This window comes from Mesoplodon mirus (assembly GCF_964341445.2).
Source record: "Mesoplodon mirus genome assembly, chromosome: 4".
Classification (NCBI taxonomy): domain Eukaryota; kingdom Metazoa; phylum Chordata; class Mammalia; order Artiodactyla; family Ziphiidae; genus Mesoplodon; species Mesoplodon mirus.
Window position 1 is genome coordinate 27,486,819 of NC_138979.1, and position 12,754 is coordinate 27,499,572.

At 42.4% G+C, this 12,754-nt stretch overlaps 1 protein-coding gene across 3 annotated transcripts in view; it reads left to right on the forward strand.

The window, feature by feature from the left end:
* The window catches only part of PITRM1 (pitrilysin metallopeptidase 1), a 136,489-nt gene that overhangs the window by 107,813 nt on the left and 15,922 nt on the right, over window positions 1-12,754 (forward strand). For all 3 annotated transcript variants that reach the window (XM_082617468.1, XM_082617466.1, XM_082617467.1), the window contains exons 7-14: window positions 250-410; window positions 2,978-3,104; window positions 3,353-3,441; window positions 4,146-4,274; window positions 4,859-4,972; window positions 5,129-5,225; window positions 5,744-5,878; window positions 7,082-7,220. In XM_082617468.1, coding sequence (XP_082473594.1) covers window positions 250-410; window positions 2,978-3,104; window positions 3,353-3,441; window positions 4,146-4,274; window positions 4,859-4,972; window positions 5,129-5,225; window positions 5,744-5,878; window positions 7,082-7,220 — 991 coding nt within the window. The remainder of the gene's footprint in view (window positions 1-249; window positions 411-2,977; window positions 3,105-3,352; window positions 3,442-4,145; window positions 4,275-4,858; window positions 4,973-5,128; window positions 5,226-5,743; window positions 5,879-7,081; window positions 7,221-12,754) is intronic.

A 12,754-nucleotide genomic window follows, 5' to 3' on the forward strand; every position in this document is an offset into this window, starting at 1 on the left:
GTAAAAGTTACGTGTACACTTTACTGTAGGGCTTAAAAGTGTGTGGTAGCACCACGCCTGAACAAACCGTACACACCTTAATTAACATCACTTCATGGCTGAAAGATGCATCGGTGGGCGTCCTGTACCACGAGAACGGTTGTCCTTGTGGGATATTGGTGGGTGTGCTCCCAGGACGTGGCTGATTTGTTGAATTACACGAACAGTCCCTGCGTTGGTCTTCACGTACACGTGTACTTTTACTTGAAGACAGATAACGAGAGGATGTTCTCGCAGCACGTTCAGAGCCACCTGCTTCCCGACCACACGTACTCAGTGGTCTCCGGAGGGGACCCCTTGTGCATCCCGGACCTCACGTGGGAGCAGCTCAGACAGTTCCATGCCACACACTACCATCCCAGCAACGCCAGGTGACTGCCTTGTGAAGTTCGGTGCCAGGTGTTTGCTTTCCTTGCACTGTCATGCTTCTCTCCAGTTCGGCTTGGAAAGGTTTGCTTAACAATTGTGTGCGTGTAGACACTCCTTCGGGTCTGCAGCCGTAACTCTCACACACCCAGCACGCTGAGGGCCCAGCCTGCGCGCCCGCCTCCTCTGCGGCTCAGCTTTGTGCTGAGCGGGTGACAGGAGGCTGGCAGGTCCTCCTCGCAGGCTGACACGGACGCTGGAGAGGTGCCCCCGAAGTGGCGGCTGCATCAGTAAACCTCAGAGATTTACTTCCTGATAGATTGCTTGTGTAAGATACCGTTAATAATAAAACGCTAATAGCCGTGTTTGCAAATACATTAGGCGTTCACGTAAAGTCATACTTGCAAGGTTATTTTAAGTGCAAAATTCTTAAATTTAAATTATGAAAAGTCTAAAGCATCCAGGAGCGTGTAGAGAGTAGAACAACGAACTCCGTACACTTACCGCATAGCTTCATCCTTTGGACGTATACGTAGGTACATGTAGATACATGCAGATATGTTCGAGGATGTTCTTTTACATAAGATACTACCATTTTCACGTTTAACAAAATAAAAAATAATTGATTAAAACCACCTATACCTCAGCCCAAATTGATTTTCCCGTTGTTCCCGAAATGTTTGATCAGATGAGGCCCACAAACTGCCTTTCCCCGCCGTGTCTCCTAAGCACCCTTTCTAGTGGGACAGTGCCCCCTCCTCATTCTCATGGACCCGGCCCCCTCTTGACTTTCTCGCCTCCTGGGGTGTCTCGCCGCTTCTCTGGTATCGGCGGACATGCTCCTGTATTTCCTGAGAGCTGGACATGGGTCCAGAGACTGCCTGCACCCTCGTAGGTGATGCCTGCGTGCCTGCGGCACCCAGCGGGGATGCCAGGGCTGGTGGGATGGTGATGACGACCTCGCTCCACTGAAAGCCCGCTCCCCCTATGGACCCAGGCCATCTGCTGGGGTGGCGTGCTGGCCCCGAGAATATTCAGGCTCCTCACGGCCTGGGAGCGGCTCTCGTGTTCAGTGATAATTGTTGCCTGGAGCAGTTCCTGTGATAGGGTTTGCAAATTTTCTGAAGAATTCTGTAATTTCTTCTATATTTATTGTCTGGGTTTCTGTAAAGAAGAGTTTACCCTGAAGCACGGTTCTCCCGGGAGAGGCGGGGCGTGGGCAGTGGGAGTGAGGCTTCCCCTGGCTGTCCAGTTGTGGGGGTGGGCACTCCTGCAGTGATGACAGAAAGGACTTCTTTTTAGTCTTGTTTGAATTATTTCAGTTTTTAAAATATCGTTACAACCTCATGGAAACGTTTTCATATATGTGTATATTTAAGGTGTGATCAAGTGAAATTAAAATAAATTTTTTTAATGCTCAGATTTGCCCCACTGTGGCCTAAGGAAGTTCCTTGACAGTCATCCTGTCTTTCTGAAGGTCTTTAGTCTTCAGTAACTTCACTGGTTTCTGCCCCAGCCCCAAATCCAGGCTCATCCTGCCCCCAGTCCGTAGCTGGCCTTTTCTCTAGGGAGTTTGGAGCTAAATGCAGACGGGCATATAGAGTCTGTGTTTAGACGGCACCAGGGGTGCTTGTTGCCACTGGATTATCACATTCTAAATTCCGAGTGGGAGATGTGACGGGATCTTTAGGTTGCTACTTCCCTAGCCCTTAAGCGTAGCTCACACAGCATTCTATTACAAAGATGAAGTCTGTCATTGTCCTCTTTATCCCCGATGAATAATATGTTGTCTTAAAAACATGTGTGACCTGAAACTTGTAGCCTAAGTTTGAAGTTAGTGAATTAAATTTTGTTTGGTAGTCTTAGGTGGATTATTGTGTTACTGTAGCTAAGGTCTTAAGTATTTTAATGTGCAACTTATTTGGTTTTTGAAACACCTTTATAGTAGATTCAAAATGAAGAGCAGTTTTTGCCAGAGTACATTTAATTAATCCCTTTTGTACAATTTGTGTTTTGTTTGAACCACATCTTATAAAAAGAGCAAAAGCGGGGCTTCCCTGGTGGCGCAGTGGTTGAGAGTCTGCCTGCCAATGCAGGGGACAGGGGTTCGAGCCCTGGTCTGGGAAGATCCCACATGCCGTGGAGCAACTGGGCCCCATGAGCCACAATTTCTGAGCCTGCGCGTCCAGAGCCTGTGCTCCGCAGCGGGAGAGGCCGTGATAGTGAGAGGCCCGTGCACCACGATGAAGAGTGGCCCCCGCTTGCCGCAACTAGAGAGAGCCCACGCACAGAAATGAAGACCCAACAGAACCACAAACAAACAAACAAACAAACAAACAAATAAATAAATAAATCCCTTGTGTCTTAAAAAAAAAAAAAAAAGAGCAAAAGCCTCTTTGTTGTTTGTGGTTAAGTGAAAAAAGGTGTTCCTGTATGAAGTTCACTTCAGCGTGGAAACTGGCTCGTTATCGGCTGTCATGTCCTGCACACCCTCCAGTTGATACAAAGCCGTCTGTGTTGATTTCTAATCTTTTAACCTAAAATAAACTAAGGTATTCTCTCAAAATTTCAGGTTCTTCACTTATGGTAATTTTCCGCTAGAACAGCATCTGAAACAAATTCATGAAGAAGCACTGAGTAAATTTCAGAGAATCAAGCCATGTACCGCAGTGCCAGCCCAGAAGCCTTGGGATAAGCCTGTAAGTGCCGGGTCCAGAGTCATCAGTGTCACCAGGCCTGTCAGATACGTGATACGGAGGCGCGGGCGTGTGTTAATAGGGTTTTCAGATGCCGTGGGCTGTGCCATGTACGTAACAGCTTCTCAAGCCTGAAGAGCAGTTATTTGGGAGGAAAGTTAATCTAGTGAAAAGTATCCCGTGGACCGTTTTACACATCAGGTAACCTGTGCTTGTTTGAAGCCCTTCACACATGCTCTGTCCTCTTCCAGAGGGAGTTCCAGATCACGTGTGCCCCGGACTCGCTGGCTGCGGGCTCCTCAGAGCAGACGACCATCAGTGTCAGCTTCCTCCTGCCAGAGTGAGTGTGCGTGGAGCTCATGCTGCTGACCCAGTGGGGACAGGGTAGCTGGGAGGTCGGGGGCGGAGGACTCCACTTGGGCGTAAGTGAGTGGACGGTAAGAATTTGGGAGTCCAGCAGTGTTAGGTGTGGGGTGTTTTTAACAATGTCTGGGATGGTTTGGGTTTAGTGTTGGGGTCGGGGATGCCTCTGCGCGTGAGAAGAGCACTGTGAACTGTGGCCTTGAAAGAACATTGTTCACACGAGACTGTAATCCCAGAGGCCTGGGCCCGCAGGGCGTGTGGGCAGGAAGGGGTCCTGCCGCGCTGTCGGTGTCTGCCCTCTGCAGCTGCACAGCCTGACCGAATGGCCCCGTTTCCTGTGTGTGTCGCATCTGCGTGTGGGTGGTGCGGTTATACTGAAACAGTGCAAGTCAGAGTGCTGGGCAACCCTGCCGTGTGATAGCATGTGATGTGCAGCTCTGTTAGCCTCAGGGTTTGGAAGCCCCAGAATCCCAGCATATGAGAGCTTTGAATATCAAAAAATACTCTCTTTACCCATGTAACTGTTAAAATAGAGGTTGAAATGCAAGAATTTCTAGTAGAATTTCAGTTTTGGGGGGAAATAAGTGTCAATTTAGTAGTGATTTTAATAATTTTGAAAACATTTATAAGGGCCAACCATTTCCCGTTTTTTCCTCCCCCCTCCCGTTTTTATAAATGAAGCATCACTGACACATTTGAAGCCTTCACGTTGAACCTTCTGTCTTCACTCTTGATCAGTGGCCCCAACTCCCCCTTCTACAAAGCCCTCATTGAATCTGGACTCGGCACAGACTTTTCCCCTGACGTTGGGTACGTTTTATTATCAGATCAGATCATTAGTCCACGATTAGGGGCAATTTTGACATTTCACAGTGTCTGGACACATTTTAGGTTGTTACAACTGGCAGCTCATGGGCGGGGGTCGGGTGTAGATGCTCCACATTCCATAGTCACAGGACGGCCCTCTTCCCGCCCCAGCTATGGTTCCAGGACAAGCTGTTTGTGTCCCCTGCAGGGGACATTTGGCAAAGAAAACCAAACAAAACCCAACAAGGTAGCTCTTCCAAGATCTCAGAATGGCATACTGCTGCCTGTTTTAAAAATCAGGCCATTAAATATTCTTTGAAGTCTTAAGATTTTGTAAAACTCTCTAGATTTATTCTGCCTTAAATCTAAAATATAAATTGTGATTTTTAGAAATGTTACAAGGGCATGAATGTAAATGTGACCAGTTGTATCTGAGCAGCAAATACCCAAGGATGCTGCTTTACTGGCTTTCTCATGGGGGAGTCCTTGCCTGTGTCCTGTAGAGGATTTGATCTCAGTAAAGCATCTTATAAACGAGTGATGGAGGCTGTACAGATTCTAACGCATTACCTGCTTTTGTATCCCAGTTACAATGGCTGCACGCGGGAGGCCTACTTCAGCGTGGGCCTGCAGGGTATTGCAGAGAAGGACATTCAGACAGTCCGGGACCTCGTGGATAGGACACTGGATGACATCATCGAGTACGTGCGGTGTCTGTGGGGCTGGGCTGGGCTGGAGTCCCCCTTCCTGAGTGCAGGGGGCACTTTACGTCACAGAACGCATGCTTCTTCATGGGAGCTGCCTTGTTCAGAAACATGGATTTCTTCTCAACATCTGAGTTCTTGGTGTTTCTATAGGAAAGGATTTGAAGATGATCGAATTGAAGCCTTACTTCATAAAATTGAGATACAGATGAAGCACCAGTCTGTCAGCTTTGGACTCACCCTGACATCTGTGTGTATTGCTTAAACACCTCATTTCTCTTTTTTTGTTACCTTTATAATTAGTGGTTCTTGAAAATATAGATTGTTATTCACAGCACCTTTCATTTGAACCTTGAAAGTTACGGTGTTTCGGATCGGATATAAAATTACTGTTAACTTAATTTTAATAATACATTGGCTTGTCTTTTTACTAGCTTACTTCATTAGCTTTCCAATGTCTTATTTTTTAATAGATTTATGAAGAGTGCTTTAAACGGATAGGGATTTATGATAACTATTAGTAATTATATTTTCCAAAAAGTAATTTTTGAACCTGTGCTTTTTAATTTGTTAGGGAAAAAACTCACATAGAATGAGTTTAGTTTTCCTTCTTCTAGCCAAAGAATGACTTAATTTTTGTCATGAACAGTCATCTGTGGTATTCTTAAATATAGAAACTGAGTCTTAATGAAAAGATAGGCTTGGATGTTGGCTGAACCAACGCAGAGTTCACAGGTAACGTGCCACATGTTGTGACCCCCGTTGCAGTACGTAGCTTCCTGCTGGAATCACGATGGGGACCCCGTGGAGCTCCTCAAGCTCGGGAGTCAGGTGGCTCGGTTCCGGAAGTGCCTGGAGGAAAATCCAAAGTTTTTGCAAGAAAAAGTAAAACAGTATTTTAAGGTAAGAAACTTGGAGGATTTATGTCTGTAGTTTTGAAGTTGAATTTTATAACAATGAAGGAAACATTAGGAATATAATCTACATTGTGTAAGTCCATTTCTGCTAATAGGCAGGTGACATAATTTCTTACTTACTAATTAAAATTGTAAATGGTCATATTAGCTTTAAAAATTCCATTTTCCAGATTCTTAGGTTGGTTTTATATAAATATGTGCATGTGTTTTTTTACATATGAATGCATGTAGGTATGTGTATAACAAAACATCTGCCCGTGTTTTTGTCGTGTTTTGGTAATAGGATATATAGAATACGAGAAGAGTCGCCTAAATGTGTAAATGTTCTGGTTGTTTTTACCAAGGCGTCTTCTGGTGCTCGCTTGTTTGTCTCCACAGATTTGTGGGCTTTTGTGCTTGGTGTGTGTTCCTTGGTGGATGGTCACTGATAGAACAGAATGTCATCCACCTCCCTTGCCCCGGGGGTCGGGGGGTGGGGGGACGACACCATCCTGCCATGAGTGGAAGCCACGTTCCTGTGCACCAGCATTTGGGGCCATTCGGCCAGCAGTCTCTTGAGTTACGAGTTATTTCACATGAAGTGCATGTCGTGCTGTAACTCTCCCACTCTGTGTAGTGTCACAGGTGAGCCTTTTGCATGCGTGTGTCTCTAGTGGCTGCGTAAATCGGGCACATTAAGTCACCTAACATTTATTTTCACGTTAGGGCAATATCTGTTTTGTCCTCATAATTTATAAAATACTGAGTGCAGAATTTAGTCCCAGCCTTTGAGAAGTTAACAGTATAATGAAGACTAGATAAAAATTAAATTCCTTTATTCTTCGTTATTTTCCATTTAGATTAAAGGCAAAGGTTTATAATACTAAAAAGTGCAAGCGGTTTCTTTGTACAACCAATGTGTAAAGGGAATGTTGAATGTCAACGCGTTTGTGGTTAAGACGTAGTAACCACAGTGGTCGTGTAACAGCGCCAGCCTGTGTGGAACACGTGGTCCCCGCAGAGCACATGGACCTCGAGGATTGCGTGTGGCTCACAGGCTCTCCACACACAGCCCTTTGGGGCGAGTTCTGTTGTCGTGACTGTGTGAAATGTGAAAATGGAACTGCAGGGCCCCGAGACCACCCTGCTCAAGGCTGACTCGGTGCTGGACATGATAAAATCTTGTTTTAATTTGGCTTTTTTGTTGCAGAATAATCAGCATAAGTTGACTTTATCAATGAAACCAGACGACAAGTATTCCGAGAAACAAATGCAGCTGGAAACAGAAAAACTGAAGCAAAAGATCAACTCTCTTTCACCGGAAGACAAGCAGCAGATCTATGAAAAAGGTCAGGCCTGGTAATTCCCTGACATTCACCCAACCCCACTGTGCTGTTTAGGGATAAGTGTCGTTTCAGCCAACAGTCCTCTGTTGGTTGCCTATGGAGTTCTCTGTTTGGTGCAGTGGGTTCAACCCCAGTAGGATTGACCCTGTTTTTAGAAAATCCACCCTGTGATTCAGCAGAAAAGGCAGGCATACTGGAAAAGAGGTGGCTTTATAAGGTTTATTCATTCACAGATTTTACAAATGCCTTTTCTATACCAGGGGCTGTAATAGGCCACTAAGTGTGTGTTGTGTTGCAGTACATAGTTAACTGCAAACGGGCCCTGTGGACAGTGTGAGCTGTGGGTTCAGAAGAGGCAGGTCTCGGGGGCGACACAGGCCTTGAGCTCCTCATGGAACCCCGCCCCTCCACCCCAGTCCCTGTGGTGCAGGCGCTATGAGCACAGAAACGGGTCTGTGGTATCTTCCAGTGCTAACCTGCACTGCCTGTAAAGCCCGGTGGTCCTACTCCTGAGCGTTTACCCAAGAGAAGTGAAAGCATCGGTCCACATGGAACTTGAGCCGGCCTCATTTCCACCCACATGGTGTCCACACAGGGAAATACTGTGAAATATCCACACAGTGAAATGCTGCTCAGCCATAAAGGGGACCAAAATACTGATAACACTCAATATCCACGAGTCTCAAAGCATTGTGCTAAGTGCACAAAGGAATACCTGTGGAACAAGTTCATTTACCTGAAGCCCTAGAAATGGCGATGCTCTACTGACAGAGGCCAGTGAGTCCGGGAGCACAGTGGTGATCACCTGCGGGGAACCTTCTGGGGTGATGGCACCTTCTGCATCATGATACCTTTGTCAGAATCCATTGGGTTGTATCTTTAAAGTTGTGAATTTTATCGTATGTGACTTATGTATTAATGAAGTCTATTAATATATATATGCATACACACAGTACACACAAATACATATACACCCCCCAACTCCCCCCCCCCAAAAAAAAAGTTGGCTGGGATTACATGAAGAATTTATCAGGCTTGTCAGGAGGTGGATATGACTTTAAGTGAAAAGTAAGTAATTCCCTTTGATCATGCTAAGTTGGAGGTGATATAATTTTGTAAAGACACAATTAACGTCAACTTATAACCTATTTATAATCTCTGAATTCTTCTTTAGACATACAAAGAGTTAGTTACTTTAAGCTCTTGCATAATTTTTTTTTTAATTGAAGTATAGTTGATTTACACTGTTCTGTTAGTTTCTGGTGTACAGCAAAGTGATTCAGATACAGCTATAGGTTCTTTTTCAGATGTTTTTCCATTATAGTTTATTATAAAATATTATTTTTTTATACAGCAGTTTCTTATTAGTTATCTATTTTATACGTATTAGTGTACATATGTCAGTCCCAATCTCCCAGTTCGTCACGTCACACCTCACCACCCCCCACCACTTTCCCACCTTGGTGTCCATGCGTTTGTTCTCCACATCTGTGTCTCTATTTCTTCCCTGCAAACCGGTTCGTCTGTACCATTTTACTAGGCTCCACATATATGCGTTAATATACGATATTTGTTTTGCTCTTTCTGACTTCACTCTGTATGACAGTCTCTAGATCCATCCACATCTCTACAAATTTCATTCCTTTCTATGGCTGAGTAATACTCCATTGTATATATGTACCACATCTTCTTTATCCATTCGTCTGTCGATGGGCATTTAGGTTGCTTCCTTGACCTGGCTATTGTAAATAGTGCTGCAATGAACATTGGGGTGCATGTGTCTTTTTGAATTATGGTTTCTCTGGGTATATGCCCAGTAGTGGGATTGCTGGGTCATATGGTAATTCTATTTTTAGTTTTTTAAGGAACCTCCATACTATTCTCCATAGTGGCTATATCAATTTACATTCCCACCAACAGTTCAAGAGGGTTTGCTTTTCTCCACACACTCCCCAGCATTTGTTGTTTGTAGATTTTCTGAGGATGCCCATTCTAACTGGTGTGAGGTGATACGTCACTGTAGTTTTGATTTGCATTTCTCTAATAATTAGTGATGTTGAGCAGCTTTTCATGTGCTTCTTGGCCATCTGTATGTCTTTGGAGGAATGTCTATTTAGGTCTTCTGCCCATTTTTGGATTGGGTTGTTTGTTTGTTTAATATTGAGTTGCATGAGCTATTTATATATTTTGGAGATTAATCCTTTGTCCGTTGATTCATTTGCAAATATTTTCTCCCATTCTGAGAGTTTTCTTTTCGTCTTGTTTGCAGTTTCCTTTGCTTTGCAAAAGCTTTTAAGTTTCATTAGGTCTCCTTTGTTCCTTTTTGTTTTTATTTCCTTTAGGAGGTGGATCAAAAAAGATCTTGCTGTGATATATGTCAGAGTGTTCTTCCTATGTTTTCCTCTAAGAGTTTTATAGTGTCCAGTCTTACATCTAGGTCTCTAATCCATTTTGAGTTTATTTTTGTGTATGGTGTTAGAGAGTGTTCTAATTTCGTTCTTTTACATGTAGCTGTCCAGTTTTCCCAGCACCACTTATTGAAGAGACTGTGTTTTCTCCATTGTATATCCTTGCCTCCTTTGTCAAAGATTAGTTGACCATAGGTGCATGGATTTGTCTCTGGGCTTTCTATCCCGTTTCATTGATCTGTATTTCTGTTTTTGTGCCAGTACCATATTGTCTTGAATACTGTAGCTTCGTAGTATAGTCTGAAGTCAGGGAGTCTGATTCCTCCAGCTCAGTTTTTTTCCCTCAAGACTGCTTTGGCTATTCAGGGTCTTTTGTATCTCTGTACAAATTTTAAGATTTTTTGTTCTAGTTCTGTAAAAAATGCCATTGGTAGTTTGATAGGGATTGCATTGACTCTGTAGATTGCTTTGGGTAGTATAGTCATTTTCACAATATTGATTCTTCCCATCCAAGAACATGGTATATCCCTCCATCTGTTTGTGTCATTTTTAATTTCTTTCATCAGTGTCTTATAGTTTTCTGCATACAGGTCTTTTGTCTCCCTAGGTAGGTTTATTCCTAGGTATTTTATTCTTTTTGTTGCTATGGTAAATGGGAGTGTTTCCTTAATTTCTCTTTGCCATTTTTCATCGTTAGTGTATACAAATGCAAGAGATTTCTGTGCATTAATTTTGTATCCTGCAACTTTTAACAGATTAATTGATTAGCTCTAGTAGTTTTCTGGTGGCATCTTTAGGATTCTCTCTGTAGAGTATCATGTCATCTACAGACAGTGACAGTTTTACTTCTTCTTTTCCAATTTGTATTCCTTTTATTTCTTTTTCTTCTCTGATTGCCATGGCTAGGACTTCCAAAACTATGTTGAATAATAGTGGCGAGAGTGGACATCCTTGTCTTGTTCCTGACCTTAGAGGAATGCTTTCAGGTTTTCACCATTGAGAATGATGTTTGCTGTGGGTCTGTCATATGGCCTTAATTATGTTGAGGTACGTTTCCTCTATACCCACTTTCTGGAGAGTTTTTATCATAAATGGGTGTTGAATTTTGTCAAAAAGCTTTTTCTGCATCTATTGAGATGATCATATGGATTTTCTTCTTCAATATCTTAATATGGTGTATCACATTGATTGATTTGCGTGTATTGAGGAATACTTGCGTCCCTGGGATAAACCCCACTTGATCATGGTGTGTGATCCTTTAAATGTGTTGTTGGATTGTGTTTCCTAGTATTTTATTGAGGAATTTTGCATTTATATTGATCAGTGATATTGGTCTGTAATTTTATTTTTTTGTAGTATCTTTGTCTGGTTTTGCTATCCGGGTGGTGGTGGCCTCATAGAATGAGTTTGGTTTTGCTATCAGGGTGGTGGTGGCCTCATAGAATGAGTTTGGGAGTGTTCCTTCCTCTGCAGTTTATTGGAAGGGTTTGAGAAGGATGGGTGTTAGCTCTTCTCTAAATGTTTGACAGAATTCACCTGTGAAGCCATCTGGTCCTGGACTTCTGTTTGTTGGAAGATTTTTAATCACAGTTTCAATTTCATTACTTGTGATTGGTCTGTTCATATTTTCTTTTTCTTCATGCTTCAGTCTTGGAAGGTTATACCTTTCTAAGAATTTGTCCATTTCTTACAGGTTGTCCATTTTATTGGCATAGAGTTGCTTGTAGTAGTCTCTTAGGATGCTTTGTATTTCTGCGATGTCTGTTGTGACTTCTTTTTCATTTCTAATTTTATTGATTTGAGTCCTCTTCCTCGTTTTCTTGATGAGTCTGCCTAATGGTTTATCAATTTTGTTTATCTTCTCAACAGCTTTTATTTCCATGGATGTTTGCTATTGTTTTCTTTGTTTCTATTTCATTTATTTCTGCTCTGATCTTTATGATTTCTTTCCTTCTACTAACTTTGGGTTTTGTTTGTTCTTTCTCTAGTCCCTTTAGGTGTAACGTTAGATTGTTTATTTGAAATTTTTCTTGTTTCTTGAGGTAAGCTTGTATTGCTATAAACTTCCTTCTTAGAACTTGCTTTTGCTGCATCTCATAGGTTTTGGATCATTGTGTTTTCATTGTAATTTCTCTCTGGGTATTTTTTGATTTCTTCAGTGACTTCTTGGTTATTTAGTAATGTATTGTTTAACCTCCATGTGTTTGTGTTTTTTACGGTTTTGTTGCCTGTAATTGATCTCTAACCTCATAGCGTTGTGGTCAGAAAAGATGCTTGATATGATTTCAATTTTTTAAAATTTACTGAGGCTTGATTTGTGACCCAAGATGTGATCTATCCTGGAGAATGTTCCGTGCGCACTTGAGAAGAAAGTGTAATCTTCTATTGGATGGACTGTCCTATAAATATCAATTAAATCTATCTGGTCTATTGTGTCATTTAAAGCTTGTGTTCCTTATTAATTTTCTGTTTGGATGATCTGTCCGTTGGGGTAAGTAAGTCCCCTACTATTATTGTGTTACTGTCGATTTCCTCTTTTAGAGCTCTTAGCAGTTGCCTTACGTATTGAGGTGCTCCTATGTTGGGTGCATATATATTTATAATTGTTACATCTTCTTCTTGGATTGATCCCTTGATCATTATGTAGTGTCCTTCTTTGTCTCTTGTAACATTCTTTATTTCAAAGTCTATTTTATCTGATATGAGTATTGCTACTCCAGCTTTCTTTTGATTTCTGTTTGCATGGAATATCTTTTTCCATCCCCTCACTTTCAGTCTTTATGTGTCCCTAGGTCTGAAGTGGGTCTCTTGTAGACAGCATATATATGCATCTTGTTTTTGTATCCATTCAACGAGCCTGTGTCTTTTGCTTGGAGCATTTAATCCATTCACTTTTAAGGTAGTTATCGATATGTATGTTTCTATGACCATTTTCTTAATTGTTTTGGGTTGGTTTTTGTAGATCCTTTTCTTCTCTTGTGTTTCCCACTTAGAGAAGTTCCTTTAGCATTTGTTGTAGAGCTGGTTTGGTGGTGCTGAATTCTCTTAGCTTTTGCTTGTCTGTAAAGCTTTTGATTTCTCCATCGAATCTGAATGAGATCCTTGCCTGGTAGAGTAACCTTGGTTGTA